The sequence below is a fragment of the Pseudophryne corroboree genome, chromosome 3, assembly GCF_028390025.1.
Source record: "Pseudophryne corroboree isolate aPseCor3 chromosome 3, aPseCor3.hap2, whole genome shotgun sequence".
NCBI lineage: Eukaryota > Metazoa > Chordata > Amphibia > Anura > Myobatrachidae > Pseudophryne > Pseudophryne corroboree.
The window spans coordinates 38,890,384-38,917,495 of NC_086446.1; the positions used below are offsets into that span (position 1 = coordinate 38,890,384).

General features: G+C 47.3%; 1 protein-coding gene across 1 annotated transcript; it reads left to right on the top strand.

Moving 5' to 3' along the window:
- The first annotated feature begins 1,625 nt into the window (after positions 1-1,625).
- LOC135054649 (zinc finger protein 84-like) lies at positions 1,626-13,753 on the top strand. Its single transcript, XM_063957887.1, has 4 exons — positions 1,626-1,702; positions 1,821-1,918; positions 7,772-9,347; positions 10,507-13,753. Exons 1-4 carry the CDS (start codon positions 1,669-1,671, stop codon positions 12,414-12,416), a joined length of 3,618 nt encoding a protein of 1,205 aa, XP_063813957.1. The 5' UTR covers positions 1,626-1,668; the 3' UTR covers positions 12,417-13,753.
- The last annotated feature ends 13,359 nt before the right edge of the window (positions 13,754-27,112 follow it).

The following is a 27,112-nucleotide window of genomic DNA, read 5'->3' on the forward strand; positions in this document are numbered from 1 at the left end:
GGTACTAAAATGGACGCCAGCATCCTCTAGGATGTAAGAGAATATAGGATTTTAATTACCTACCGGTAAATCCTTTTCTCGTGGTCCGTAGAGGATGCTGGGCGCCCACCCAGTGCTTCGAAAACGCACAGCAGCGATCAGATCTGAATTAGGCCCAATGTGTCTGGCCACTTTACTCATAAGGTAGGACCTTCTTGGACAGCCTACCATGTCGCCTCAGCTGATCAAATTTGTAAGGCAGCCACATGGTCATCCATTAACACATTCATTAGACATTATGCCTTTGACACATTTGCCTCTCAGGATGCTGTATTTGGGTGAAGAATTCTTTGCAATCAGGAGCATCTCCACCACTAGTAGCTACTTTGGGATGTCCCAAGGTAGATCCTGTAGATCACTGTGGACCCAGATAGAGAAAGCAGAGGTTATGGTAGACTTACCTAGATCAGTGTTCATTCTAGCACCCTGCACCTTTAAAAACTTGTGCAGTTCCTCTTTCCTGCCTGGGGTGTCACTCTCTGCTTTGGTGCTTCTCAGAACACTCTGCTCTGTATCTCAGCACTAAAATGCAGAGCAGAGTGTTCTGAGAAGCACCAGAGCAGAGAGCGACACTCCTATTACCGACTATTACCGTATATACTCGAGTATAAGCCGACTTTTCCAGCATGTTTTTTTGTGATGAAAAGGCCCCCTCGGCTTATACCCGAGTCAGTGGAAGGAGGGACACGGAGGGCACAGCGCGCGGCTCTCCTGTGTCCCACCTGCGTCTCCGTCTCCGGCAGCGTGTGTGTGTGTGTGTTAAATGAACTGCTTGTTCGTGAGCTCTAATTGGCTCACGAAGCGGCACTTCATTTAACACATATCTGGCATATCTGGCAGCATGAGGGTATATCTGGCAGCATGAGGGTATATCTGGCAGCGTGAGGGCATATCTGGCAGCGTGAGGGCATATCTGGCAGCATGAGGGCATATCTGGCAGCATGAGGGCACATCTGGCACTGTGGGGCATGTCTGGCAGCATGAGGGTATATCTGGCAGCATGAGGGTATATCTGGCATTATGAGGGCACATCTGACAGCATGAGGGCACATCTGGCACTGTGGGGCATATCTGGCAGCATGAGGGCATATCTGGCACTGTGGGGCATATCTGGCAACATGAGGGCATATCTGGCACTGTGGGGCATATCTGACAGAATGAGGGCATATCTGACAGCATGAGGGCATATCTGGCACTGAGGGCTGTGTACGGCTAGAGCTGCATTTCCCACCCTAGGCTTATACTCGAGTCAATGAGTTTTCCCAGGTTTTTGTGGTAAAATTAGGTGCCTCGGCTTATATTCGGGTCGACTTATACTCGAGTATATACGGTATTTTAATATTTTTTTAATATAAGCTTGTGTTTTATATATGAGATGAGACCGGCGCCCATGCAGCTGCAGATTTCTGCTCTTTGTGTATAAACTGTGGTAGTAGGTAGCGTCTCCTTAAATTCACATTGACTAACATAACACTAAGAGAATGTCAGGATAACCTGTGAGGATGTTCTTTTTCTATAGTGTGTATCATTGTGTGTCAGGTGCCTATAAGGTGTCAGGATGTCACTGTCTATCTCTCCATGCAGGAGGGGGAGTATATAGAAGAACACAGGGGTCTGTACAAGGACGTGATGATGGAGAATCACCGGCCCCTCACATCACTGGGTAAGAGGAGACCGTCATGTGTTGTACAGGGGAGAGCAGGTATGGTGCCTCCTATATACACACATCATCTGATAATCACATATATACACTGTACTCAGTCACTGTGTGTCTCCTACAGATGGACCCAGTAACAGAGCTACCCCAGAGAGATGTCCCCGTCCTCTGTATTCCCAGGACTGTACAGAGGAGAATTACAGGATCCCACAGGAGGTTCAGGTAGGTGGGATTTAGGGTCTCACCAATATACCAAAGTGACTATCTGTGACCGGACACCTGCGACAGTTCCGCCATCACAGAATGGAGTCCAGGTCACAAGGGATCTGGCCAATTAGGGGATTCCTGCTTACCGTCAGTAACCGCCTGTTACTGACTCCACCCACTGCGCAGTGGGCGGGTACTATGCTGCCACCACCAATAGCATATACACACCAAAAGAACACCTAGGGGTCATTTCACAGGAAGTGCTTTAACCAAAGCATTGGTCATTTCACTCTTACACCTTCTCACAGGAACTGCAGAACCCAAGCACATTACCTGCGGTGCCCTGACCAACACATCAAAAGCTCTGATTACACTAGGAGGTTACTGAGCATATATCTTCCTATGTGAGAGTGTACCATGACTTATCCTATAGTTACTAAGAGCATCTTGGATACAAATACATTATAAAACGTGCAGTGTATAACTCTCCAACTGCGCACAGCGCAGTGATATAACATAGACACATTTTTAAACACTCTGCTCCCGGCGCCATTAGTACATTTGAATGGGGCGCCCAGCGTCCATTGTCTCATTAAAATGGCCCCGGACACTGAGGAATAACCCCTTCAGTGCCGCTGACGCCATTGTCCCTGTGGCTGACGGGATCTCCGGCCACACTATCCCTATATGATCTGTAGAGAAGCTGTGTGTCTTATACAGTGATATTCTGTTGTTCAGTCTTAAAGTTATCAGACATTACTAAAGTGTTATTTCTCTGGGCAGCAATTAGGATACCTCTTGGCAAAGAGACACATATATACAGTATATATGTACGAGCCCCCGCCATTATTTGTACATAGAAGCGGGACAGAAGCCCGCCGCTGAGGGGGCGGGGCCTTCCTCCTCAGCACTCACCAGCGCCATTTTCTCTCCACAGCTCCGCTGAGAGGAAGCTCCCAAGGCTCTCCCCTGCAGTATCAAGGTAGAAAAAGGGTAAAAGAGAGGGGGGACACATAACTTTAGGTGCAAATTATCATAAACAGCAGCTACTGGGTAAACTCGAAGTAACTGTGTAATCCCTGGGTTATATAGCGCTGGGGTGTGTGCTGGCATACTCTCTCTCTGTCTCCCCAAAAGGCCTTTGTTGGGGTCCTGTCCTCAGAGCATTCCCTGTGTGTGTGCGGTGTGTCGGTACGTTGGTGTCGACATGTTTGACGAGGAAGGATACGTGGAGGCAGAACAAGTGCAAATGAATGTGGTGTCGCCGACACCTGATTGGATGGATATGTGGAAGGTGTTAAATGATAATGTAAGCTCCTTGCATAAAAGGTTGGATAAAGCTGAAGCCTTGGGACAGTCAGGGTCTCAACCCAGGTCTGATCCTACAGCTCAGAGGCCGTCAGGGTCTCAAAAGCGCCCACTATCCCAGATGGTTGACACAGATGTCGACGCAGATTCTGACTCCAGTGTCGATGACGATGATGTAAAGTTGCAGCCAAAAATTACTAAAGCCATCCGCTACATGATTATAGCAATGAAGGATGTATTACACATATCAGAGGAAAACCCTGTCCCTGACAAGAGGGTTTATATGTATGGGGAGAAAAAGCAAGAAGTGACTTTTCCCCCTTCACATGAATTATGTGAAAAAGCAAGGGATTCCCCCGATAGGAAAGTAATAATTTCCAAGAGACTACTGATGGCGTATCCTTTCCCGCCAACGGATAGGTTACGCTGGGAATCCTCCCCTAGGGTAGACAAAGCGTTGACACGCTTATCTAAGAAGGTGGCCCTGCCGTCTCAGGATACAGCCGCCATAAAGGATCCTGCGGATAGAAAGCAGGAGGGTATCCTGAAGTCTGTTTATACACATTCAGGTACTCTACTGAGGCCAGCAATTGCTTCGGCCTGGATGTGTAGTGCTGTAGCAGCATGGACAGATACTCTGTCTGAGGAGATAGATACCCTGGACAGGGAGACTATTTTACAGACCCTGGGGCATATCAAAGACGCTGTCCTATACATGCGGGATGCCCAGAGGGACATTTGCCTGCTGAGCTCTAGAATAAACGCAATTTCGATTTCTGCCAGAAGGGTCCTATGGACTCGGCAATGAACAGGTGATGCCGACTCTAAAAAACACATGGAGGTTTTACCTTATAAGGGTGAGGAATTGTTTGGGGACGGTGTCTCGGACCTAGTTTCCACAGCTACGGCTGGTAAGTCAAATTTCTTGCCATATATTCCCTCACAGCCAAAGAAAGCACCATATTACCAAATGCAGTCCTTTCGTTCACAAAAAAGCAAGAGAGTCAGAGGTGCATCCTTTCTTGCCAGAGGCAGGGGTAGAGGAAAAAAGCTGCACCATGCAGCTAGTTCCCAGGAACAAAAGTCCTCCCCGGCTTCCACTAAATCCACCGCATGACGCTGGGGCTCCACAGGCGGAGCCAGGAGCGGTGGGGGCGCGTCTCCGAAATTTCAGCCACCAGTGGGTTCGCTCACAGGTGGATCCTTGGGCTATACAAATTGTGTCTCAGGGATACAAGCTGGAATTCTAAGTGACGCCCCCTCACCGTTACCTAAAATCGGCCTTACCAGCTTTCCCCATGGAGATGGAGGAAGTGTTGGCGGCAATTCACAAGCTATATCTCCAGCAGGTGGTGGTAAAGGTTCCCCTCCTTCAACAGGGAAGGGGTTACTATTCCACTATTTTTGTGGTACCGAAACCGGATAGTTCAGTCAGACCCATTTTGAATTTAAAATCCCTGAACATTTATCTGAAGAAATTCAAGTTCAAAATGGAATCGCTCAGAGCGGTCATTGCAAGCCTGGAAGAGGGGGATTTTATGGTGTCTCTGGACATCAAGGATGCTTACTTGCATGTCCCCATTTATCCACCTCATCAGGAGTACCTCAGGTTTGTGGTACAGGACTGTCATTACCAATTCCAGACGTTGCTGTTTGGCCTGTCCACGGCACCGAGAATATTTACCAAGGTGATGGCGGAAATGATGGTGCTCCTTCGGAAGCAAGGAGTTACAATTATCCCATACTTGGACGATCTCCTCATAAAGGCGAGGTCCAGGGAACAGTTGCTGATCAGCGTAGCACACTCTCAGGAAGTGTTGCGACAGCACGGCTGGATTCTGAATATTCCAAAGTCGCAGCTGATTCCTACGACGCGTCTGCCCTTCCTGGGCATGATTCTGGACACAAACCAGAAGAAGGTGTTTCTCCTGGAGGAGAAGGCTCAGGAGCTCGTGACTCTTGTCAGAGACCTCCTAAAACCAAAACAGGTATCGGTGCATCACTACACGTGAGTCCTGGGAAAGATGGTGGCGTCATACGAAGCCATTCCCTTCGGCAGGTTCCATGCAAGGATCTTTCAGTGGGATCTGTTAGACAAGTGTTCCAGATCGCATCTTCAGATGCATCGGCTGATCACCCTGTCCCCCAGGGCCAGGGTGTCTCTTCTGTGGTGGCTGCAAGGTGTTCACCTCCTCGAGGGCCGCAGGTTTGGCATACAGGATTGGGTCCTGGTGACCACGGATGCAAGCCTCCGAGGATGGGGGGCAGTCACTCAGGGAAGAAACTTCCAAGGGCTGTGGTCAAGTCAGGAGACTTGTCTACACGTAAATATCCTGGAACTAAGGGCCATATACAATGCCCTGAGTCAAGCGGAGCCTCTGCTTCGAAACAAACCAGTGCTGATTCAGTCAGACAACATCTCTGCAGTGGCCCATGTAAACCGCCAGGGCGGCACAAGAAGCAGGGTGGCAATGGCAGAAGCCACCAGGATTCTACGTTGGGCGGAGAATCACATACAAGCACTGTCAGCAGTGTTCATTCCGGGAGTGGACAACTGGGAAGCAGACTTCCTCAGCAGGCACGACCTCCACCCGGGAGAGTGGTGACTTCATCAAGAAGTCTTAACGCTGATTGCAAATCGATGGGAACTGCCACAGGTGGACATGATGGCGTCCCGCCTCAACAAAAGGTAAAAAGGTATTGCGCCAGGTCAAGGGACCCTCAGGCGATAGCTGTGGACGCACTAGTAACACCATGGGTGTTCCAGTCGGTCTATGTGTTTCCTCCTCTTCCTCTCATACTAAAGGTGCTGAGAATTATAAGAAAAAGAGGAGTGAGAACAATACTCATTGTTCCGGATTGGCCAAGAAGGACTTGGTACCCGGAACTGCAAGAAATGCTCACAGAGGACCCATGGCCTCTGCCTCTCAGACAGGACCTGTTGCAACAAGGGCCCTGTCTACTCCAAGACTTACCGCGGCTGCGTTTGACGGCATGGCGGTTGAACGCCAGATCCTAGCGGAAAAAGGCATTCCGGATGAAGTTATTCCTACGCTGATAAAGGCTAGGAAGGACGTGACAGCAAAGCATTATCTCCGTATATGGCGAAAATATGTTGCTTGGTGTGAGGCCAGGATGGCCCCTACAGAGGAATTCCAGCTGGGTCGATTCCTGCACTTCCTACAGTCAGGAGTGACTATGGGCCTAAAATTAGGGTCCAAAAAAGGTCCAGATTTCGGCCCTATCCATTTTCTTTCAAAAAGAACTGTCTTCACTGCCTGAGGTTCAGACATTTGTTAAGGGAGTGCTGCATATTCAGCCTCCTTTTGTGCCACCAGTGGCACCTTGGGATGTTAACGTGGTGTTGGGTTTCCTGAAATCCCATTGGTTTGAGCCACTTAAGACCGTGGAGCTAAAGTATCTCACGTGGAAAGTGGTCATGTTGTTGGCCTTAGCTTCGGCTAGGCGTGTGTCAGAATTGGTGGCTTTGTCATGTAAAAGCCCCATCGGGTTTTCCATATGAACAGGGCAGAATTGCGGACTCGTCCGCAATTTCTACCAAAGGTGGTGTCATCTTTTCATTTGCACCAACCTATTGTGGTGCCTGCGGCTACTCGTGACTTGGAGGATTCCAAGTTGTTTGGCGTTGTCCGGGCTTTGAAGATTTATGTAACCAGAACGGCTGGAGTCAGGAAGACTGACTCGCTGTTTATCCTGTATGCATCCAACAAGCTGGGTGCTCCTGCTTCAAAGCAAACTATTGCTCGCTGGATCTGTAACACGATTCAGCAGGCTCATTCTGCGGCTAGATTGCAGCATCCAAAATCAGTGAAAGCCCATTCCACAAGGAAGGTGGGCTCTTCTTGGGCGGCTGCCCGAGGGGTCTCGGCATTACAGCTTTGCCGAGCTGCTACTTGGTCGGGTTCAAACACATTTGCAAAATTCTACAAGTTTGATACCCTGGCTGAGGAGGACCTTGTGTTTACCCATTCGGTGCTGCAGAGTCATCCCGCCCGTTTGGGAGTTTTGGTATAATCCCCATGGTCCTTACGGAGTCACCAACATCCACTAGGACGTTAGAGAAAATAAGATTTTACTCACCGGTAATTCTATTTCTCCTAGTCCGTAGTGGATGCTGGGCGCCCGTCCCAAGAGCGGACTTTCTGCAATACGTGTATATAGTTATTGCTTAATAAAGGGTTATGCATGTTGGCATCCATTGGTTGATGCTCTGTTGTTTGTTCATACTGTTAACTGGGTAAGTTTATCACAAGTTATACGGTGTGATTGATGTGGCTGGTATGAGTCTTACCCTGGATTCCAAAATCCTTTCCTTGTAATGTCAGCTCTTCTGGGCACAGTTTCCTTAACTGAGGTCTGGAGGAGGGGCATAGAGGGAGGAGACAGTGCACACCAGTAATACTAAATCTTTCTTAAAGTGCCCAGTCTCCTGCGGTGCCCGTCTATTTCCCATGGTCCTTACGGAGTCCCCAGCATCCACAAGGACGTTGGAGAAATAGATTTACCGGTGATTAAAATCTTATTTTTGTTGTTATTCAGGATGAGCACCTTTCTGATATGAAGGCAGAAGATACAGAGGTAGAAGAAGAGACGTATGTGACTGATATGAAGGCAGAAGATATAGAGGGAGAAGAAGAGACGTATGGGACTGATATGAAGGCAGAAGATATAGAGGGAGAAGAAGAGACGTATGGGACTGATATGAAGGCAGAAGATATAGAGGGAGAAGAGACGTATGTGACTGATATGAAGGCAGAAGATATAGAGGGAGAAGAAGAGACGTATGTGACTGATATGAAGGCAGAAGATACAGAGGGAGAAGAAGAGACGTATGTGACTGATATGAAGGCAGAAGATATAGAGGGAGAAGAAGAGACGTATGTGACTGATATGAAGGCAGAAGATATAGAGGGAGAAGAAGAGACGTATGTTACTGATATGAAGGCAGAAGATACAGAGGGAGAAGAGACATATGTGATTGATATGAAGGCAGAAGGTATAGAGGGAGAAGAAGAGACGTATGTGACTGATATGAAGGCAGAAGATATAGAGGGAGAAGAGACGTATGTGATTGATATGAAGGCAGAAGATATAGAGGGAGAAGAAGAGACGTATGTGACTTATATGAAGGCAGAAGATATAGAGGGAGAAGAAGAGACGTATGTGACTGATATGAAGGCAGAAGATATAGAGGTAGAAGAAGAGACGTATGTGACTGATATGAAGGCAGAAGATATAGAGGGAGAAGAAGAGACGTATGGGACTGATATGAAGGCAGAAGATATAGAGGGAGAAGAAGAGACGTATGGGACTGATATGAAGGCAGAAGATATAGAGGGAGAAGAAGAGACGTATGGGACTGATATGAAGGCAGAAGATATAGAGGGAGAAGAGACGTATGTGACTGATATGAAGGCAGAAGATATAGAGGGAGAAGAAGAGACGTATGTGACTGATATGAAGGCAGAAGATACAGAGGGAGAAGAAGAGACGTATGTGACTGATATGAAGGCAGAAGATATAGAGGGAGAAGAAGAGACGTATGTGACTGATATGAAGGCAGAAGATATAGAGGGAGAAGAAGAGACGTATGTTACTGATATGAAGGCAGAAGATACAGAGGGAGAAGAGACATATGTGATTGATATGAAGGCAGAAGGTATAGAGGGAGAAGAAGAGACGTATGTGACTGATATGAAGGCAGAAGATATAGAGGGAGAAGAGACGTATGTGATTGATATGAAGGCAGAAGATATAGAGGGAGAAGAAGAGACGTATGTGACTTATATGAAGGCAGAAGATATAGAGGGAGAAGAAGAGACGTATGTGACTAATATGAAGGCAGAAGATACAGAGCGAGAAGAAGAGACGTATGTGACTGATATGAAGGCAGAAGATATAGAGGGAGAAGAAGAGACGTATATGACGGATAAGAAGGCAGAAGATATAGAGGGAGAAGAGACGTGTGTTACTGATATGAAGGTAGAAGATATAGAGGGAGAAGAGACGTATGTGATTGATATGAAGGCAGAGGATATAGAGGGAGAAGAAGAGACGTATGTGAGGAGAGATCAGAAGTGTAAGGAAGAGGAAATGCCTACAGATATCAGCACAGGTAATAATCCTTATTACAGAAATGAGTCACATATTCTCCTTGCTGCATCACTACAGATGTCTCTTCCCCTACACCCTCCTCTGTCAGTACAGACTAATGAGGGAAATGTATCTGCTCAATGTGGGAGTCGGGTAACATCAGCCCCTATTATACTGCTCTCTCTCTCTCACATCATGTCATTGTCTTAACTGCCCAGAGATCTGGCCAGAATCCTCCCCACACTATCTGGTGTATCTCATACATCAGGAGCCATCAGCCCCTATTATACTCCTGCTCTCCCCCTCACATCATGTCACTGTGTGTGTAACCAGCCCAGAGACTTGACCAGTCTCCTCCCCACACTCTGGTGTACTCATATAACAGTAATTAGGTCATCACTATAATGATTGACTTATTGGCTTAATTTACTAGCATAAGTCTGGTAGGACTATTCTACCTGGGGATGACCAGAGGACCATATAGAGGCGGCTGTTGCAACATACGTATCCACCTGGAGCACTTTGTGTAGTGTGGAAGCAGATGTTGGTAGTTCAGCCCACAAGTGTCCTGTATGTATGTGTGGGGGCAGTCTGGATAGATATTGTGGTTTAGCAATGTCACTAGCTGAAGAGGCTTCCTGTTCTGTAATGCTGGCCTGTGTACGTTACATAGCAAAGTCTGCATTATGTGGGGGAGTGATAATCATTGGTGATGTGCCATCTGCATGTCCCTGTGGCTGGGGCTATGACATCTGTGATTGTGGGAGCAGAAGACAATATTTTATCTGTTCTCCGAGAGTCTTACTTGATGTTAGTACATTTATAATTGTAATAATGTGGTCATAGGTTATAAGTTGAATTTAACAACTAAACATTATTCATAATAGTGACACGGTGGTGTAGTGGTGAGCAGTGTTGTCTCGCAGCATTAGTGATGAGTTCAGTTCACAACCAAGGTTCTATGTGTGGAGTTTGTATGAGTTTCCTACAATTGCAAAAATCATACTGGTAGTTTAATTGGCTTCTGACATGTATGAACCCTAGTGTGTCATGTGGAATATAGATTGTTAGCTCCACCGGGGCAGGGAATAATGTGATTTTCTAGTTATTCTCTGTAGAGCGGAGTAATATGTGTGCACTGTATATAGAACTGTGCATTATAATAGTTATATTTTTTCCAGCAGATGGAGGCACAAGCAGGAATTCCTTGGAGGGAGATCTCATCTTGTCTGCAGATAGTAAAATAGAAGATAACACCACACAGGATTCTCCAGGAGACATCCCCATTTCTCTAACTATACATCCAGTACCTGATACTTCATCTGATCCCTCCAACCGCGATGACTGTTCATCTAATACCTCAGATTTTGTTAAACATCATGCAGCTCATACATGTGATAAAATATTTCCATGCTCTGAGTGTGGGAAAAGTTATGCACGCAAATTACAACTTGTTATACATCAGAGAAGTCATACAGGTGAGAGACCATTTCCATGTTCTGAGTGTGGGAAATGTTTTATAGTCAAATCACATCTTGTTGCACATCAGAGAAGGCACACAGGTGAGAGACCATTTCCATGTTCTGAGTGTGGGAAAAGTTTTGCATTCAAGTCACAGCTTGTTATACATCAGAGAAGTCACACAGGTGAGAAACCATTTCCATGCTCTGAGTGTGGGAAAAGTTTTGCACGCAAACTAGAGCTTGTTATACATCAGAGAATTCACACAGGTGAGAATACATTTCCATGCTCTGAATGTGGGAAATGTTTTCTGTGTAAATCAGGACTTGTTAGACATCAGATAAGTCACACAGGGGAGAAACCATTTCCATGCTCTGAGTGTGGGAAATGTTTTTCACTCAAATCACATCTTGCTAGACATCAGAGAAGTCACACAGGTGAGAATACATTTCCATGCTCTGAGTGTGGGAAATGTTTTCTGTGTAAATCAGGACTTGTTAGACATCAGAGAAGTCACACAGGTGAGAAACCATTTCCATGCTCTGATTGTGAGAAATGTTTTTCACTCAAATCACATCTTGCTAGACATCAGAGAAGTCACACAGGTGAGAATACATTTCCATGCTCTGAGTGTGGGAAATGTTTTCTGTGTAAATCAGATCTTGTTAGACATCAGAGAATTCACACAGGTGAGAAACCATTTCCATGCTCTGAGTGTGAGAAATGGTTTCCACTGAAATCACAGCTTGATAGACATCAGAGAAGTCACACAGGTGAGAAACCATTTCCATGCTCTGAGTGTGGGAAATGTTTTTCACTCAAATCACATCTTGTTAGACATCAAATAAGTCACACAGATGAGAAACCATTTCCATGCTCTGAGTGTGGGAAATGTTTTCCACTGAAATCACAGCTTGATAGACATCAGAGAAGTCACACAGGTGAGAAACCATTTCCATGCTCTGAGTGTGGGAAATGTTTTCCACTGAAATCACAGCTTGATAGACATCAGAGAAGTCACACAGGTGAGAAACCATTTCCATGCTCTGAGTGTGGGAAATGTTTTGCACTCAAGTTACATCTTGTTAGACATCAAATAAGTCACACAGGTGTGAAACCATTTCCATGCTCTAAGTGTGGGAAATGTTTTCTATGTAAATCAGATCTTGTTAGACATCAGAGAATTCACACAGGTGAGAAACCATTTCCATGCTCTGAGTGTGAGAAATGTTTTCCACTCAAATCACAGCTTGATAGACATCAGAGAAGTCACACAGGTGAGAATACATTTCCATGCTCTGAGTGTGGGAAATGTTTTCTGTGTAAATCAGAACATGTTATTCATCAGAGACGTCACACTGGTGAGAAACCATTTCCATGCCCTGAGTGTGGGAAAAGTTTTGCACGCAAATCACATCTTGCTAGACATCAGAGAAGTCACACAGGTGAGAAACCATTTCCATGCTCTGAGTGTGGGAAATGTTTTCTGTGTAAATCAGAACTTGTTATACATCAGAGAAGTCACACAGGTGAGAAACCATTTCCATGCTCTGAGTGTGGGAAAAATTTTGCAGGCAAATCGTATCTAGTTAAACATCAAAAATTACACAGGAGTAAAGCATTACTATGATCTGATACACAACAGTGTTGTAGCAACACTTTATTGTATTGGACAGATCCGGACTGCCAATCTGTCACCTCTGGCATATTCCAGAAGTGCCAATGGACTGTTGGTTTCATCCAGTTCCACAGAGAGATGGGAAGGCTGTGCAGCGCAGCCTCTGGCTCTCTGGTTTTGCCGCCCCTACTTCCCAAAGTGTCTACCCCACACCCACCCCATAAATAATTACATACAGTGTGCATTAGGGAACACATATTGTTTTTTCTTACACAGAATTACCCCTCCCTTTTAGTACCTGAGTGACATCACAATCTGATTGAGCAGCTTGCCATTATGTGCATTGTATTTAGAGAGGCATGGGTGGGTCAGCATTAGGATGGATTGCTTACTCCAGAGTGCCATTGGAGAAGTTAAGGGTGTCTCCAGGTAAGCTGGCTCTAAGATGCTGTAGGAGCCATTATCATGTGGCCTTACACTGGGCATACAGACCCAGACATATATGTAATTATGTATGGGGTGGGTGTGGGGTGCGGTGGCTCCTATGTCGGTATGGCTGGGCGGCTTCAGTTTTGCACACCCTAACACTTTATTAACACTTATGATTTTCCCTATGACTTTGTATATATTTTTGTATTATTTTAATCACACTGCACATACATAGCACTTAGGTGCTTCTTATTAACCCTTATTAACTTTCACCTGTGTACTGACCTGGGGTAGGTGACCTGTGCCGACGTGATTGGGTCCTGCACCCCGGACCCATACCTAGTATTAGGGACCCCCAGTGACGGAGAAGCCTTGCCGATTGGCCTTGGGGCTTAACCCTATAGCTGCAAATATACGCAACTAAGATCTCCATTATATCTGATTATTATGTAGTATTATTTTTCGCTCAGTGTGCATTAGGGAACACAAATAGTTTTTTCTTAGACATCAGAGAAGTCACGCAGGTGAGAATACATTTCCATACTCTGAGTGTGGGAAATGTTTTCTGTGTAAATCAGAACTTGTTAGACATCAGATAAGTCACACAGGTGAGAAACCATTTCCATGCTCTGAGTGTGGGAAAAGTTTTGCAGGCAAATCGTATCTAGTTAAACATCAGGAATCACAGGAGTAAAGCATTACTATGATCTGATACACAACAGGGTTGTAGCAACACTTTATTGCGTTGGACAGGGTTGTACTGCCCATCTGTCACCTCTGGCATTTTCCAGATGTACCAATGGACTGGTGGTTTCATCCAGTTCCACAGAGAGATGGGAAGGCCGTGTGCAGCGCAGCCTCTGGCTCTCTGGTTTAGCTGCCCCTACTTTCCAAAGTGTCTGTCTCCATGGAAATGGGGGGGGGGGGGGGGCGTGCAGTAAGTCCACGCTCCCCTTACAGCACATCCTCGTGTGTCATGTCCTTGCGCCCCCTCCCTCCCCCCCCCGTGATGTGTGCTTGCATGTTTACAAATGCCCAATCCATATAGGAGCCCCAGTTTGTCCCTGCCAGTAGATATCGGCACCACTCTCCACATCAATACCAGACCATCGTGTTATATAGGCGTCTATGGGCCTAATTCATGGTCGATCACAAAACGAAAATCTTCCGCTAATGGGAAAATCTATGTGCACTGCAGGTGGGGCAGATGTAACATGTGCAGAGAGAGTTAGATTTGATTGAGGTGTGTTCAAACGGAAATCTAAATTGCAGTGTAAAAATAAAGCAGCCAGTATTTACCCTGCACAGAAACAATATAACTCACCCTAATCTAACGCTATCTGCACATTTCTCATACATCCTAGGGGATGCTGGGGTCACATCAAGAACCATGGGGTATAGACGGGATCCGCAGGAGACATGGGCACTTTAAGACTTTCAAAGGGTGTGAACTGGCTCCTCCCTCTATGCCCCTCCTACAGACTCCAGTTTAGAATCTGTGCCCAGACAGACTGGATGCACTCTGAGGACCTCTATTGAGTTTCTCTGAAAAGACTTTGTTAGGTTTTTTTTATTTTCAGGGAGAACTGCTGGCAACAGTCTCCCTGCTCTGTGGGACTTTGGGGAGAGAAGTCAGACCTACTGCTGTGAGTTTAAAAGCTCTGCTTCTTTGGCTACAGGACACCATTAGCTCCTGACGTCCCACACACAGCGGCACTACAGGGGGAGGGGGGGGGGGGGCTGCAGAGACGCTGCATGAGTATCGGTGAAAAACGAGTGGGTGGGGCACAATTATTTTGGTGCATTATATTTACATTATAAAAGCGCTGCAGGTCTGGGGCATTTTTCTGTGGTGTTTCAGACCGGGATTGAGCGCTGGGGTGTGATCTGGCAATAACTGCCTCTGTCTCTCTGACAGGCTTTACTGTGGGTTTGTCACCTATAGACCCAGTGTGTCTGCGTGTGTTGGGTGTACGTGTGTCGGCATGTCTGAGGCAGAGTGCTCTTCCCAGGAGTAGACTATTAGGGACACAAACAGCTGTGGGAGTGACCCTGTCGGCACCGCCGACACCAGATTGGGTGATTGTTTTGAATGCTAATGTGGCTCTGATAAATAAAAGATTGGATAAATCTGAGTCTTCAGAACCAGGCATGGAAGAAATCCGTAGAGGATGTATTGTTTCAAGTCCAGACCCCCTCGGGGTCACAAAAGCGTTCATTTGCCCAACTGGCAGACACGGAAACGGACACTGACTCAAGTGTCGACTATAGTGAGGCCAGATTAGATCCAAAACTGGCGAAGAGCATTCAGTACATGTTTGTGGCAATAAAAGATGTATTACATGTCACTGAGGACCCTACTGTTCCTGATACTAGGGTCTGTATGTATAAAGGAAAGAAACCTGAGGTAACGTTTCCTCCCTCTCATGAACTGAACATGCTTTGTGAAAAGGTTTGGGAAAATCCTGACAAAAGGTTTCAGATTCCCAAAAGGATTCCAGAGGTGTATCCGTTTCCCTCTGGGGATAGGGAAAAATGGGAGTCACCCCCCATTGTGGACAAAGCTTTATCACGGCTGACCGAAAAGGTGGCTCTTCCATCCCCTGACACGGCAGCCCTAAAGGATCCTGCAGATCGTAGGCAGGAAAATACATTGAAATCCATCTGTCACCACGGGTACGCTACTCAGACCAGCCATTGCGTCTGCGTGGGTGAGTGGTGCTATCGAAAAATCTGAAATAGATACCCTGGATAGGGATAGCATTCTTTTGACACTGGGTTATCTCAGGGACGCTGCAGTCTACATAAAGGAAGCTGCAAGGGATATCGGCCTCTTGGGATCAAGGGCCAATGCCTTGACAGTCTCAGCTAGTAGAGCATTGTGGATTCATCAATGGAATGCTGATGCTGACTCTAAGAAAGCTATGTAGTCTCTACCGTATAAAGGTGGTGTATTGTTTGGTGATGGCCTCGCTGACTTGGCATCTATGGCTACTGCGAGTAAGTCATAATTTTTACCTTATGTGCCTGCACCACAAAGAAAGCACACCACTATCAGATGCAGTCCTTTCGGTCCAGTAAATACAGAAAAGTCCAGGGGTCTTCCTTCCTTGCTACTAGAGGAAAGGGAAGGGGTAAACGATCACCGGCCATGGCTAGTTCCCGGGAGCAGAAGTCTTCTCCGGCTTCTGCCAAATCCACCACATGACGCTGGGGGTCCTCTGCGGGAGTCCGCACCGGTGGGGGCACGTCTCAAGCTCTTCAGTCAGTTCTTGTTCGGCCCTGGACCCTTGGGTTTTAGAAAGTGTCCCAGGGGGTACAAACGAGTTTCAAGACGTTCCCCCTCACCGATTATTTCAAATCGGCCTTACCAGCTTCTCTTCCGGACAGGGAGGTGGTATGCGCAACAATACAAAAATTGTGTCACAATTAAGTCATTGTCAAGATTCCCCCGTCACAGCAGGGAGAAGGCTTTTATTCGAGCCTGTTCATGGTCCCGAAGCCAGACGGCTCAGTCAGACCAATCCTGAACCTCAAATCCCTCAATTTCTACCTAAAAAAAATTCAAATTCAAGATGGAATCTCTCCGGGCAGTGAACTCCAGTCTGGAGGAGGGGGATTTTATGGTGTCGGTAGACCTAAAGAATGCCTACTTACATGTTCCCATTTATCCTCCACATCAGGCTTACCTGAGGTTTGCAGTGCAGGATTGTCATTACCAATTTCAGACGTTGCCGTTTGGTCTGTCCACGGCTCCGAGGGTTTTCACCAAAGTAATGGCCGAAATGATGCGCAAGCAAGGAGTCACAATTATCCCGTACTTGGACGATCTCCTGATAAAGGCGTGATCCAGGGACCGATTACTGCAGAACATTACGCTCTCCCTGACAATTCTGTTGGTTCCGACGAGACGGCTGCCATTTTTGGGAATGATTCTGGAAACAGAATTACAGAGAATTTATCTTCCAGGGGAAAAGGCTCTGGAAGTTCAGAGCCTAGTCAAACTAATTCTGAAACCAGCAAGAGTATCGGTCCATCAATGCACTTGGTTTCTGGGGAAGATGGTGGCGGCCTACGAGGCCATTCAGTTTGGCAGGTTCCATGCCAGAGTGTTTCAGTGGGTCCTGTTGGACAAGTGGTCCGGGTCTCATCTGCACATGCACCGAATGATAATCCTGTCTTCCAAGACCAGAATCTCACTCCTGTGTTGGCTGCACAGCTCTCACCTCCTAGAGGGACGCAAGTTCGGGATCCAGGACTGGATCCTACTGACCACGTATGCGAGTCTCCGAGGATGGGGAGCAGTCACGCAGCGGGAAAGCTTCCAGGGAAGATGGTCAAGCCAGGAAATTTGTCTACACATAAACATGCTGGAGTTTAGGGCCGTTTACAACGGCCTTCTACAAGCGGAACATCTTCGCAATGCGGCCCGTCTTGATTCAGTTGGACAACATAACAGCAGTAGCAAACATAAACCACCAGGGCGGAACAAAGAGCAGAACGGCAATGGCAGAGGCCACAAAGGTTCTCCTCTGGGCGGAAAGGCATACAAGCACTCTGTCAGCGATCTTCATTCCAGGAGTGGACATCTGGGAAGCAGACTTCCTCCGCAGACACGATCTCCATCCAGGAGAGTGGGGTCTTCATCAAGAGGTCTTTGCAGAAGTGACAAGTCTTTGGGGAATCCCTCAAATAGACATGATGGCATCTCGCCTCAACAAGAAACTTCAGAGATATTATTCCAGGTCGAGAGACCCTTGAGCAATAGCAGTGGACGCCCTAGGGACACCATGGGTGTTTCAGTCGGTGTATGTGTTTCCTCCGCTTCCACTTGTTCCAAAAGTGATAAAGATCATAAGAAGAACAGAGGTGCGATCCTCATGGTTCCAGACTGGCTGAGGAGGGCTTGGTATCCAGATCTTCAGGAATTACTCATAGACGATCCCTGGCCTCTTCCTCTGAGGGAGGATCTGTTACAGCAGGGGCCGTGCATGTTCCAAGACTTACCGCGACTTTGTTTGATGGCTTGGCGGTTGAACGCCGGATCCTAGCTCATAAGGGTATTCCCAAGGAAGTCATCCCCACTCTTATTCAGGCTAGAAAAGGAGTAACGTCTAAACATTACCACCGTATTTGGAGAAAATACGTGTCTTGGTGTGAATCCAAGAAGGCTCCTACGGAATCATTTCAGTTGGGTCGTTTTCTTCATATTCTACAAGCTGGTGTGGATGCGGGCCTAAGGTTGGGCTCAATTAAAGTACAAATTTCAGCCTTATCGGTTTTCTTCCAAAAACAATTGGCCTCCCTTCCAGAAGTTCAGACTTTTGTGAAAGGCGTGTTGCACATCCAACCTCCCTTTGTGCCCCCAGTGGCACCGTGGGATCTTAGCGTGGTGTTGCAATTCCTTCAATCTCATTGGTTTGAACCTTTAGAGAAGGCAGAGTTGAAATTCCTCTCTTGGAAAGTGGTCATGCTGTTGGCCTTGGCATCCGCAAGGCGGGTGTCTGGATTAGCGTCCTTGTCTCACGAGAGCCCTTATTTGATCTTCCATGAAGATAGAGCAGAGTTGAGAACTCGTCAGCAATTTCTTCCTAAAGTGGTTTCGTCGTCCCACTTGAACGAACCTATTGTGGTACCAGTGGCTACTGACACCTTGCTGGAATCAAAGTTTCTCAATGTATTCAGAGCTTTGAAAATTTATGTCGCCAGAACGGCTCAGTTTAGGAATATAGAGGCTCTGTTTGTCCTGTATGCTCACAACAAGATTGGGGCTCTTGCTTCCAAGCAGACTATTGCGCGCTGGATCTGTCATACGATTCAGCAGGCTCATTCTACGGCTGGATTGCCATTACCAAAATCGGTGAAGGCCCATTCTACCAGAAAGGTGGGCTCGTCCTGGGCAGCTACTCGGGGGGTCTCGGCATTACAACTTTGCAGAGCGGCTACGTGGTCGGGATCAAACACCTTTGCTAAGTTCTACAAGTTTGATACCCTGGCTGATGTCAATCGGTGCTGCAGAGTCATCCGCACTCCCGCCCATTCTAGAGCTTTGGTATAATCCCATGGTTCTTGATGTGACCCCAGCATCCTCTAGGACAGGGATGGGGAACCTTTCGGCTCTCCAGCTGTTGTTGAACTACACATACCAGCATGCCTTGCAACAATTTTGCTATTTGGCCGTGCAAAAACTGGTGCAGGGCATGCTGGGATGTGTAGTTCAACAACAGCTGGACGGCCGAAGGTTCCCCATCCTTGCTCTAGGACGTATGAGAAAATAGAATTTTGGTACCTACCGGTAAATCCTTTTCTCTTAGTCCATAGAGGATGCTGGGCGCCCGTCCCAGTGCATACTGTATCTGCCGTTTTTTGTTATGCTTCAACACATGTTGTGTTACGTTTTTAGTCAGCCTGTTGCTGACGTTGTTCATGCCGTTGACTTCCGTTATGTTGAATGCCATGTTGTACGGCGTGCTTGAGGTGTGAGCTGGTATGTATCTCACCTTAGTTTAACAATAAATCCTTTTCCTCGAAATGTCCGTCTCTCTGGGCACAGTTCCTATAACTGGAGTCTGGAGGAGGGGCATAGAGGGAGGAGCCAGTTCACACCCTTTGAAAGTCTTAAAGTGCCCATGTCTCCTGCGTATCCCGTCTATACCCCATGTTTCTTGATGTGACCCCAGCATCCTCTACGGACTAAGAGAAAAGGATTTACCAGTAGGTATCAAAATCCTATTTCTATGACGTCCTAGTGGATGCTGGGAACTCCGTAAGGACCATGGGGAATAGACAGGCTCCGAAGGAGACTGTGCACTCTAAAAGAAAGATTAGGTACTATCTGGTGTGCACTGGCTCCTCCCTCTATGCCCCTCCTCCAGACCTCAGTTAGAATCTGTGCCCGGCCAGAGCTAGGTGCTCCTAGTGGGCTCTCCTGAGCTTACTAGAAAGAAAGTATTTGTTAGATTTTTTATTTTCAGTGAGATCTGCTGGCAACAGACTCACTGCTACGAGGGACTGAGGGGAGAGAAGCAAACCTACTTGCTTGCAGTTAGCTTGTGCTTCTTAGGCTACTGGACACCATTAGCTCCAGAGGGATCGAACACAGGGCCTGACCTCGATCGTCCATTCCCGGAGCCGCGCCGCCGTCCCCCTTGCAGAGCCAGAAGACAGAAGAAAACGGATGAAATCGGCGGCAGAAGACTCCTGTCTTCATTAAGGTAGCGCACAGCACTGCAGCTGTGGGCCATTGCTCCCACAGCACACCACACACTCCGGTCACTGGTTGGTGCAGGGCGCTGGGGGGGGGGGGCGCCCTGGGCAGCAATTTGTATACCTTTTGGCAAAACTGCACATAATACAGTTATAAACTGTATATGTGCCTAAACCCCCGCCATTAACATTCTTAAAAAAGCAGGAGAAGACCGCCGCGGAGGGGGCGGGGCTTTCTCCCTCAGGACACCGGCGCCATTTTCTCTTTACAGGTCCGCTGGAAGGACGCTCCCCAGGCTCTCCCCTGCAGTATACACTACAATAAGGGTAAACAAGAGAGGGGGGGAGCACATAAATTTAGGCGCAAAAGGTGATATAAGCAGCTATTGGGAAAAATTCACTCTTTGATTAGTGCAAATCCCTGTGTTATATAGCGCTGTGGTGTGTGCTGGCATACTCTCTCTCTGTCTCCCCAAAGGTCTTCTGTGGGTCATGTCCTCAGTCAGAGCATTCCCTGTGTGTGTGCGGTGTGTCGGTACGGCTGTGTCGACATGTTTGATGAGGAGCGTTACATGGAGGCGGAGCAGGAGCAAATAAGTGTGGTGTCGCCCCCGACGGGGCCGACACCGGAGTGGATGAATATGTGGAAGGTCTTACATGACAGTGTCACCTCCTTACATGAAAGGTTTGATGACGCAGCAGCCCTGGGACAGCCGGCTTCTCAGCCCGCGCCTGCCCAAGCGTCTCAGGGGCCATCAGGGGCTCATAAACGCCCGCTAGCTCAGATGGCAGACACAGATGTCGACACGGAGTCTGACTCCAGTGTAGATGAGGATGAGACAAATGTGCAGTCCACAAGGGCCATCCGATGCATGATTACTGCAATGAAAAATGTATTGCACATATCTGACATTAACCCGGTTACCACCAAGAAGGGTATTATGTTTGGAGAGAAAAAGCAGCCAGTGACTTTTCCCCCTTCTGATGAGTTAAATGAATTGTGTGAAGAAGCGTGGTGTTCCCCTGATAAGAAACTAGTGATCTCTAAGAGGCTACTGATGGCATACCCTTTCCCGCCAACGGATAGGCTACGTTGGGAAACATCCCCTAGAGTGGACAAGGCGCTCACATTCTTATCAAAAAAGGTGGCACTGCCGTCTCAGGATACGGCCGCCTTAAAGGAGCCTACAGATAGAAAGCAAGAGGCTATCCTGAAGTTTGTGTATACACACTCAGGTACTATACTGAGACCAGCAATTGCTTCAGCATGGATGTGTAGTGCTGCAGCAGCATGGTCTGATACCCTGTCAGACAACATTGATTCCCTCGACAGGGATACTATATTGCTAACCATAGAGCATATTAAAGACGTCGTCTTATATATGAGGGATGCACAGAGGGACATTTGCCGGCTGGCATCTAGAATTAATGCAATGTCCGTTTCTGCCAGGAGAGTATTATGGACTCGGCAGTGGACAGGTGATGCTGATTCTAAAAGGCACATGGAGGTTTTGCCTTATAAGGGTGAGGAATTGTTTGGGGATGGTCTCTCGGACCTCGTATCCACAGCAACAGCTGGGAAGTCGACTTTTTTTCCTCAGGTTCCCTCACAGCCTAAGAAAGCACCGTATTATCAAATGCAGTCCTTTTGGCCTCAGAAAGGCAAGCGGGTCAGAGGCGCATCCTTTCTGCCCAGAAGCAGGGGTAAAGGGAAAGAAGCTGCATCAGGCAGCCAGTTCCCAGGATCAAAATTCCTCCCCTGCTTCCACTAAGTCCACCGCATGATGCTGGGGCTCCACAGGTGGAGCCAGGTACGGTGGGGGTGCGTCTCCGGAACTTCAGCGACCAGTGGGTTCGCTCCCAGGTGGATCTCTGGGTTATACAAGTGGTATCTCAGGGATACAAGCTGGAGTTCGAGGTGACTCCCCCTCGCCATTACCTCAAATCAGCCTTACCAGCTGCTCCCGGGGAAAGGGAGGTAGTACTGGCGGCAATTCACAAGCTGTACCTCCAGCAGGTGATAATCAAGGTTCCCCTCCTGCAAAAGGGACGGGGTTACTATTCCACAATGTTTGTGGTACCGAAACCAGAAGGTTCGGTGAGGCCCATTCTAAATTTGAAATCCTTGAACATTTATATAAGGAAGTTCAAGTTCAAAATGGAATCGCTCAGGCCGGTTATTGCAAGCCTGGAAGAGGGGGATTTTATGGTGTCACTGGACATCAAGGATGCTTATCTGCATGTCCCCATTTACCCGCCTCACCAGGAGTACCTCAGGTTTGTGGTACAGGACTGTCATTACCAATTCCAGACGTTGCCGTTTGGTCTGTCCACGGCACCGAGGGTGTTTACCAAGGTAATGGCAGAAATGATGATACTCCTCCGAAAGAAGGGAGTCATAATTATCCCATACTTGGACGATCTCCTTATAAAGGCAAGGTCCAAGGAGCAGTTGTTAGTCAGCGTAGCACTATCTCGGGAAGTGTGGCAACAGCACGGCTGGATTCTGAATATCCCAAAGTCGCAGCTGATTCCTGCAACGCGTCTGCTGTTCTTGGGCATGATTCTGGACACAGAACAGAAGAAGGTGTTTCTCCCCGGGGAGAAAGCCCAGGAATTGTCATCTTTGGTCAGGGACCTTCTGAAACCAAGACAGGTGTCGGTGCATCAGTGTACGCGGGTCCTGGGAAAGATGGTGGCTTCTTACGAAGCAATTCCCTTTGGCAGATTCCATGCAAGGATCTTTCAGTGGGATCTGTTGGACAAATGGTCCAGATCGCATCTTCAGATGCATCGGTTGATCACCCTGTCCCTGAGGGCCAGGGTGTCTCTGCTGTGGTGGCTGCAGAGTGCTCATATTCTCGAGGGCCGCAGATTCGGCATACAGGAATGGGTCCTGGTGACCACGGATGCGAGCCTCCGAGGATGGGGGGCAGTAACTCAGGGAAGAAACTTCCAAGGACAATGTTCAAGTCTGGAGACTTCCCTACACATAAATATACTGGAACTAAGGGCCATTTACAACGCCCTGAGTCAAGCAGAGCCCCTGCTTCGAAACCAACCGGTGCTGATTCAGTCAGACAACATCACGGCGGTCGGAGAAGCCACAAGGATTCTTCGATGGGCGGAGTATCACGTGCTAGCGCTGTCAGCAGTGTTCATTCCAGGAGTGGACAACTGGGAAGCAGACACGGCCTCCACCCGGGAGAGTGGGGACTTCATCCAGAAGTCTTCCCGTTGATTGTAAATCGTTGGGAATGGCCACATGTGGACATCATGGTGTCCCGCCTCAACAAAAAGCTAAAAAGATATTGCGCCAGGTCAAGGGACCCTCAGGCGATACCTGTGGACGCACTAGTGACACCGTGGGTGTACCAGTCGGTTTATGTGTTCCCTCCTCTTCCTCTCATACCCAAGGTACTGAGGATAACAAGGAAAAGAGGAGTAAGAACTATACTCATCTTTCCGGATTGGCCAAGAAGAACTTGGTACCCAGAACTACAAGAAATGATCTCAGAGGACCCATGGCCTCTGCCTCTCCGACAGGACCTGCTACAGCAGGGGCCCTGTCTGTTCCAAGACTTACCTCGGCTGCGTTTGACGGCATGGCGGTTGAACGCCGGATCCTAGCGGAAAAGGGCATTCCGGATGAAGTAATTCCTACGCTGATAAAAGCTAGGAAGGATGTGACTGCGACACATTATCACCGCATATGGCGAAAATATGTTGCTTGGTGTGAGGCCAGGAAGGCCCCAACGGAGAAATTCCAGCTGGGTCGTTTTCTGCACTTTCTCCAGTCAGGGGTGACTGTGGGCCTAAAATTGGGGTCCATAAAGGTCCAGATTTCGTCCCTCTCTATTTTCTTTAAAAAAGAACTGGCTTCACTGCCTGAAGTTCAGACATTTGTTAAGGGAGTGCTGCATATACAGCCCCCTTTTGTGCCTCCAGTGGCACCTTGGGATCTCAACGTTGTGTTGGATTTCCTGAATTCACATTGGTTTGAACCACTTAAGACCGTGGAGTTAAAGTATCTCACGTGGAAGGTGGTCATGCTGTTGGCCTTAGCTTCGGCTAGGCGTGTGTCAGAATTGGCGGCTTTGTCATGTAAAAGCCCCTATCTGATTTTCCATATGGACAGGGCGGAATTGAGGACTCGTCCCCAATTTCTCCCAAAGGTGGTATCAGCGTTTCATTTGAACCAACCTATTGTGGTGCCTGTGGCTACTCGGGACTTGGAAGACTCCAAGTTGCTGGACATAGTCCGGGCCCTGAAAATGTATGTTTCCAGGACGGCTAGAGTCAGAAAAACTGACTCTCTATTTATCCTGCATGCACCCAACAAGCTGGGTGCTCCTGCTTCGAAGCAGACTATTGCTCGCTGGATCTGTAGCACGATTCAGCTGGCTCATTCTGCGGCTGGACTGCCGCATCCTAAATCAGTAAAAGCCCATTCCAGAAGGAAGGTGTGCTCTTCTTGGGCGGCTGCCCGAGGGGTCTCTGCTTTACAGCTTTGCCGAGCTGCTACTTGGTCGGGTTCAAACACATTTGCAAAATTCTATAAGTCTGATACCTTGGCTGAGGAGGACCTTGAGTTTGCTCATTCGGTGCTGCAGAGTTATCCACACTCTCCCGCCCGTTTGGGAGCTTTGGAGCCCCATGGTCCTTACGGAGTACCCAGCATCCACTAGGACGTCAGAGAAAATAAGAATTTACTCACCGGTAATTCTATTTCTCGTAGTCCGTAGTGGATGCTGGGCGCCCGTCCCAAGTGCAGACTCTGCAATACATGTATATAGTTATTGCGTTACTTAAGGGTTATTGTTATGAGCCATCTTTTGAATGAGACTCAGTTTTTTGTTCATACTGTTAACTGGGTATAGTTATCACGAGTTGTACGGTGTGATTTGGTGTGGCTGGTATGAGTCTTACCCTGGATTCCAAATCCTTTCCTTGTAATGTCAGCTCTTCCGGGCACAGTTTCCATAACTGAGGTCTGGAGGAGGGGCATAGAGGGAGGAGCCAGTGCACACCAGATAGTACCTAATCTTTCTTTTAGAGTGCCCAGTCTCCTTCGGAGCCCGTCTATTCCCCATGGTCCTTACGGAGTTCCCAGCATCCACTACGGACTACGAGAAATAGAATTACCGGTGAGTAAATTCTTATTTTTTACACCTGCCCCACCTGCAGTGCACATGGTTTTGCCAATTACAGAAAACGCCCATTGCAGAAATTGCTAATGCATCGCAATATGCGGTTTGATCACAAAACCATACACCGTTATCGGAACATCGTAGATTTTTCCTATATGCGCCAGGCAAGGTCGTACACAATTCGTGCGACACAAACGCTGGAAGTGGTCATCGCTGACGTCAGACGGCCTCCTTAAAAAATCCTAGGCACGCTTGCATTTTTTCAGACACAGCCAGAAAACAGCAGGGTTCCGCCCAAAAATGCCAACTTCCTGTCAGTCAAACAGTGGCTGCATTGCGCTCATGATCTGTACATAATATATGTTGCTATTTTTGCTAACACACGTGCAATGCGAACGCTGCACCAACACAGTCGTTCGATAATCATCCGGATTGCGAATCACAAATTTTACAATCCTTTCTGGATAAGAGCATAGAGAGATTCTTCAAGAATGTATGAGATCAGTGGGTGTGGTAAAAGGATTGGGTGTAACCAAGTATTATAAAATAAGTGCACCATCAAATTTCAAGTTATCTTCCTGTAACCTTGAGAGAAACAAATGCTGCCTCTCAGTCTGTACAAGGGCGTGGTCTTTGGAATAAATAATTCTTTATTAAACTGAATCCAATTCATTCTGTTACTTCATACAACATGAAAATAAACTATTCAACAGACATAGAGAAGCTAGCGTGAGGACATGGAGTTGCAGGTAAACGGGAAACTTTAGGAGGAAGGTTACTAAACACATAGTGTCTGGACTGTAGGTATAGGAAAAATAGGGAATGTGGAAGACTGTACTTTGTACACATTTGTTGATAGGAATAAATAGTGCCCCAAGATTTCCAGAAATGCTGGAATACCTTTATCTTTCCATGTCTGATAGTGAGCTATTGTGAGAGAGGGTAAGAGGTCAGGGTTGCCTGAAAATGGAACATATCTGGAACAATGCAGATCTGTATGTAAACATGTATTAATAGTCACCCAAGTCTTATAAGTGTCTGTAAATAAATGTGACAGTATACCTCTAGGACGTTATGTACGGGGCAGATGCAGAAGGGCGGCAGGAGAGAATGGTGAAAATAGCTCTTCCTCTAATGGTAAACTAGTGAAACGAGACAATCGTGAACAGTGGGAAATATAAGAAAATGCTTATTTAGAAAACGTCTGAATATCTGGTAGATGAAGGCCTCCTCTAGACTTTGGTTGAATCATCTTTAGTTTGGAAATTCAAGGATTTTTCCCTTTCCATATACATTTAGAAAAGGCTTTCATCCACCGAAGGTCATCTGAACTTGAAAGCACCAGAGGGAGCATTTGTAAAGGATAAGCAAGTTTAGGAAATAAAATATCTTTAACCACTGCTCTCCTTCCCATTAATGACAGAGGCAGATCCATCCAATCCTAGCAATGCCACGGAGAAGCTGGCAGAATACATTTTATGAATGGAAGGGGAAATAAAAATACCTAATTTTCTCTTACGTCCTAGAGCAGTGATGGCTAACCTTGACACTCCAGCTGTTGTTGAACTACACATCCCAGCATGCCCTGCATCAGTTTTAGCATGGTCAAATAACAAAACTAGCAGGGCATGCTGGGATATGTAGTTCAACAACAGCTGGAGTGTCAAGGTTAGCCATCACTGTCCTAGAGGATGCTGGGGTCCACATTAGTACCATGAGGTAAAGACGGGTCCACTAGGAGCCACTGGCACTTTAAGAAATGAATAGTGTGGGCTGGCTCCTCCCTCTATGCCCCCCCTACCAGACTCAGTTTAGAAAATGTGTCCGGAGGAGCCGGTCACAGCTAGGAGAGCTCCATAGGAGTTTTTCTAGTTTTATTTTTTTATTAGAGTTAGGCACAGGGAGGCTGCTGGCAACAGCCTC

Coding starts and splice junctions, on each gene's coding strand:
- LOC135054649 (XM_063957887.1), top strand. CDS start 1,669: ATGATGGAGAATCACCGGCCCCTCACATCACTGG. Junction 1,703..1,820: donor CCGGCCCCTCACATCACTGG/GTAAGAGGAGAC, acceptor TGTCTCCTACAG/ATGGACCCAGTAACAGAGCT. Junction 1,919..7,771: donor GGATCCCACAGGAGGTTCAG/GTAGGTGGGATT, acceptor GTTGTTATTCAG/GATGAGCACCTTTCTGATAT.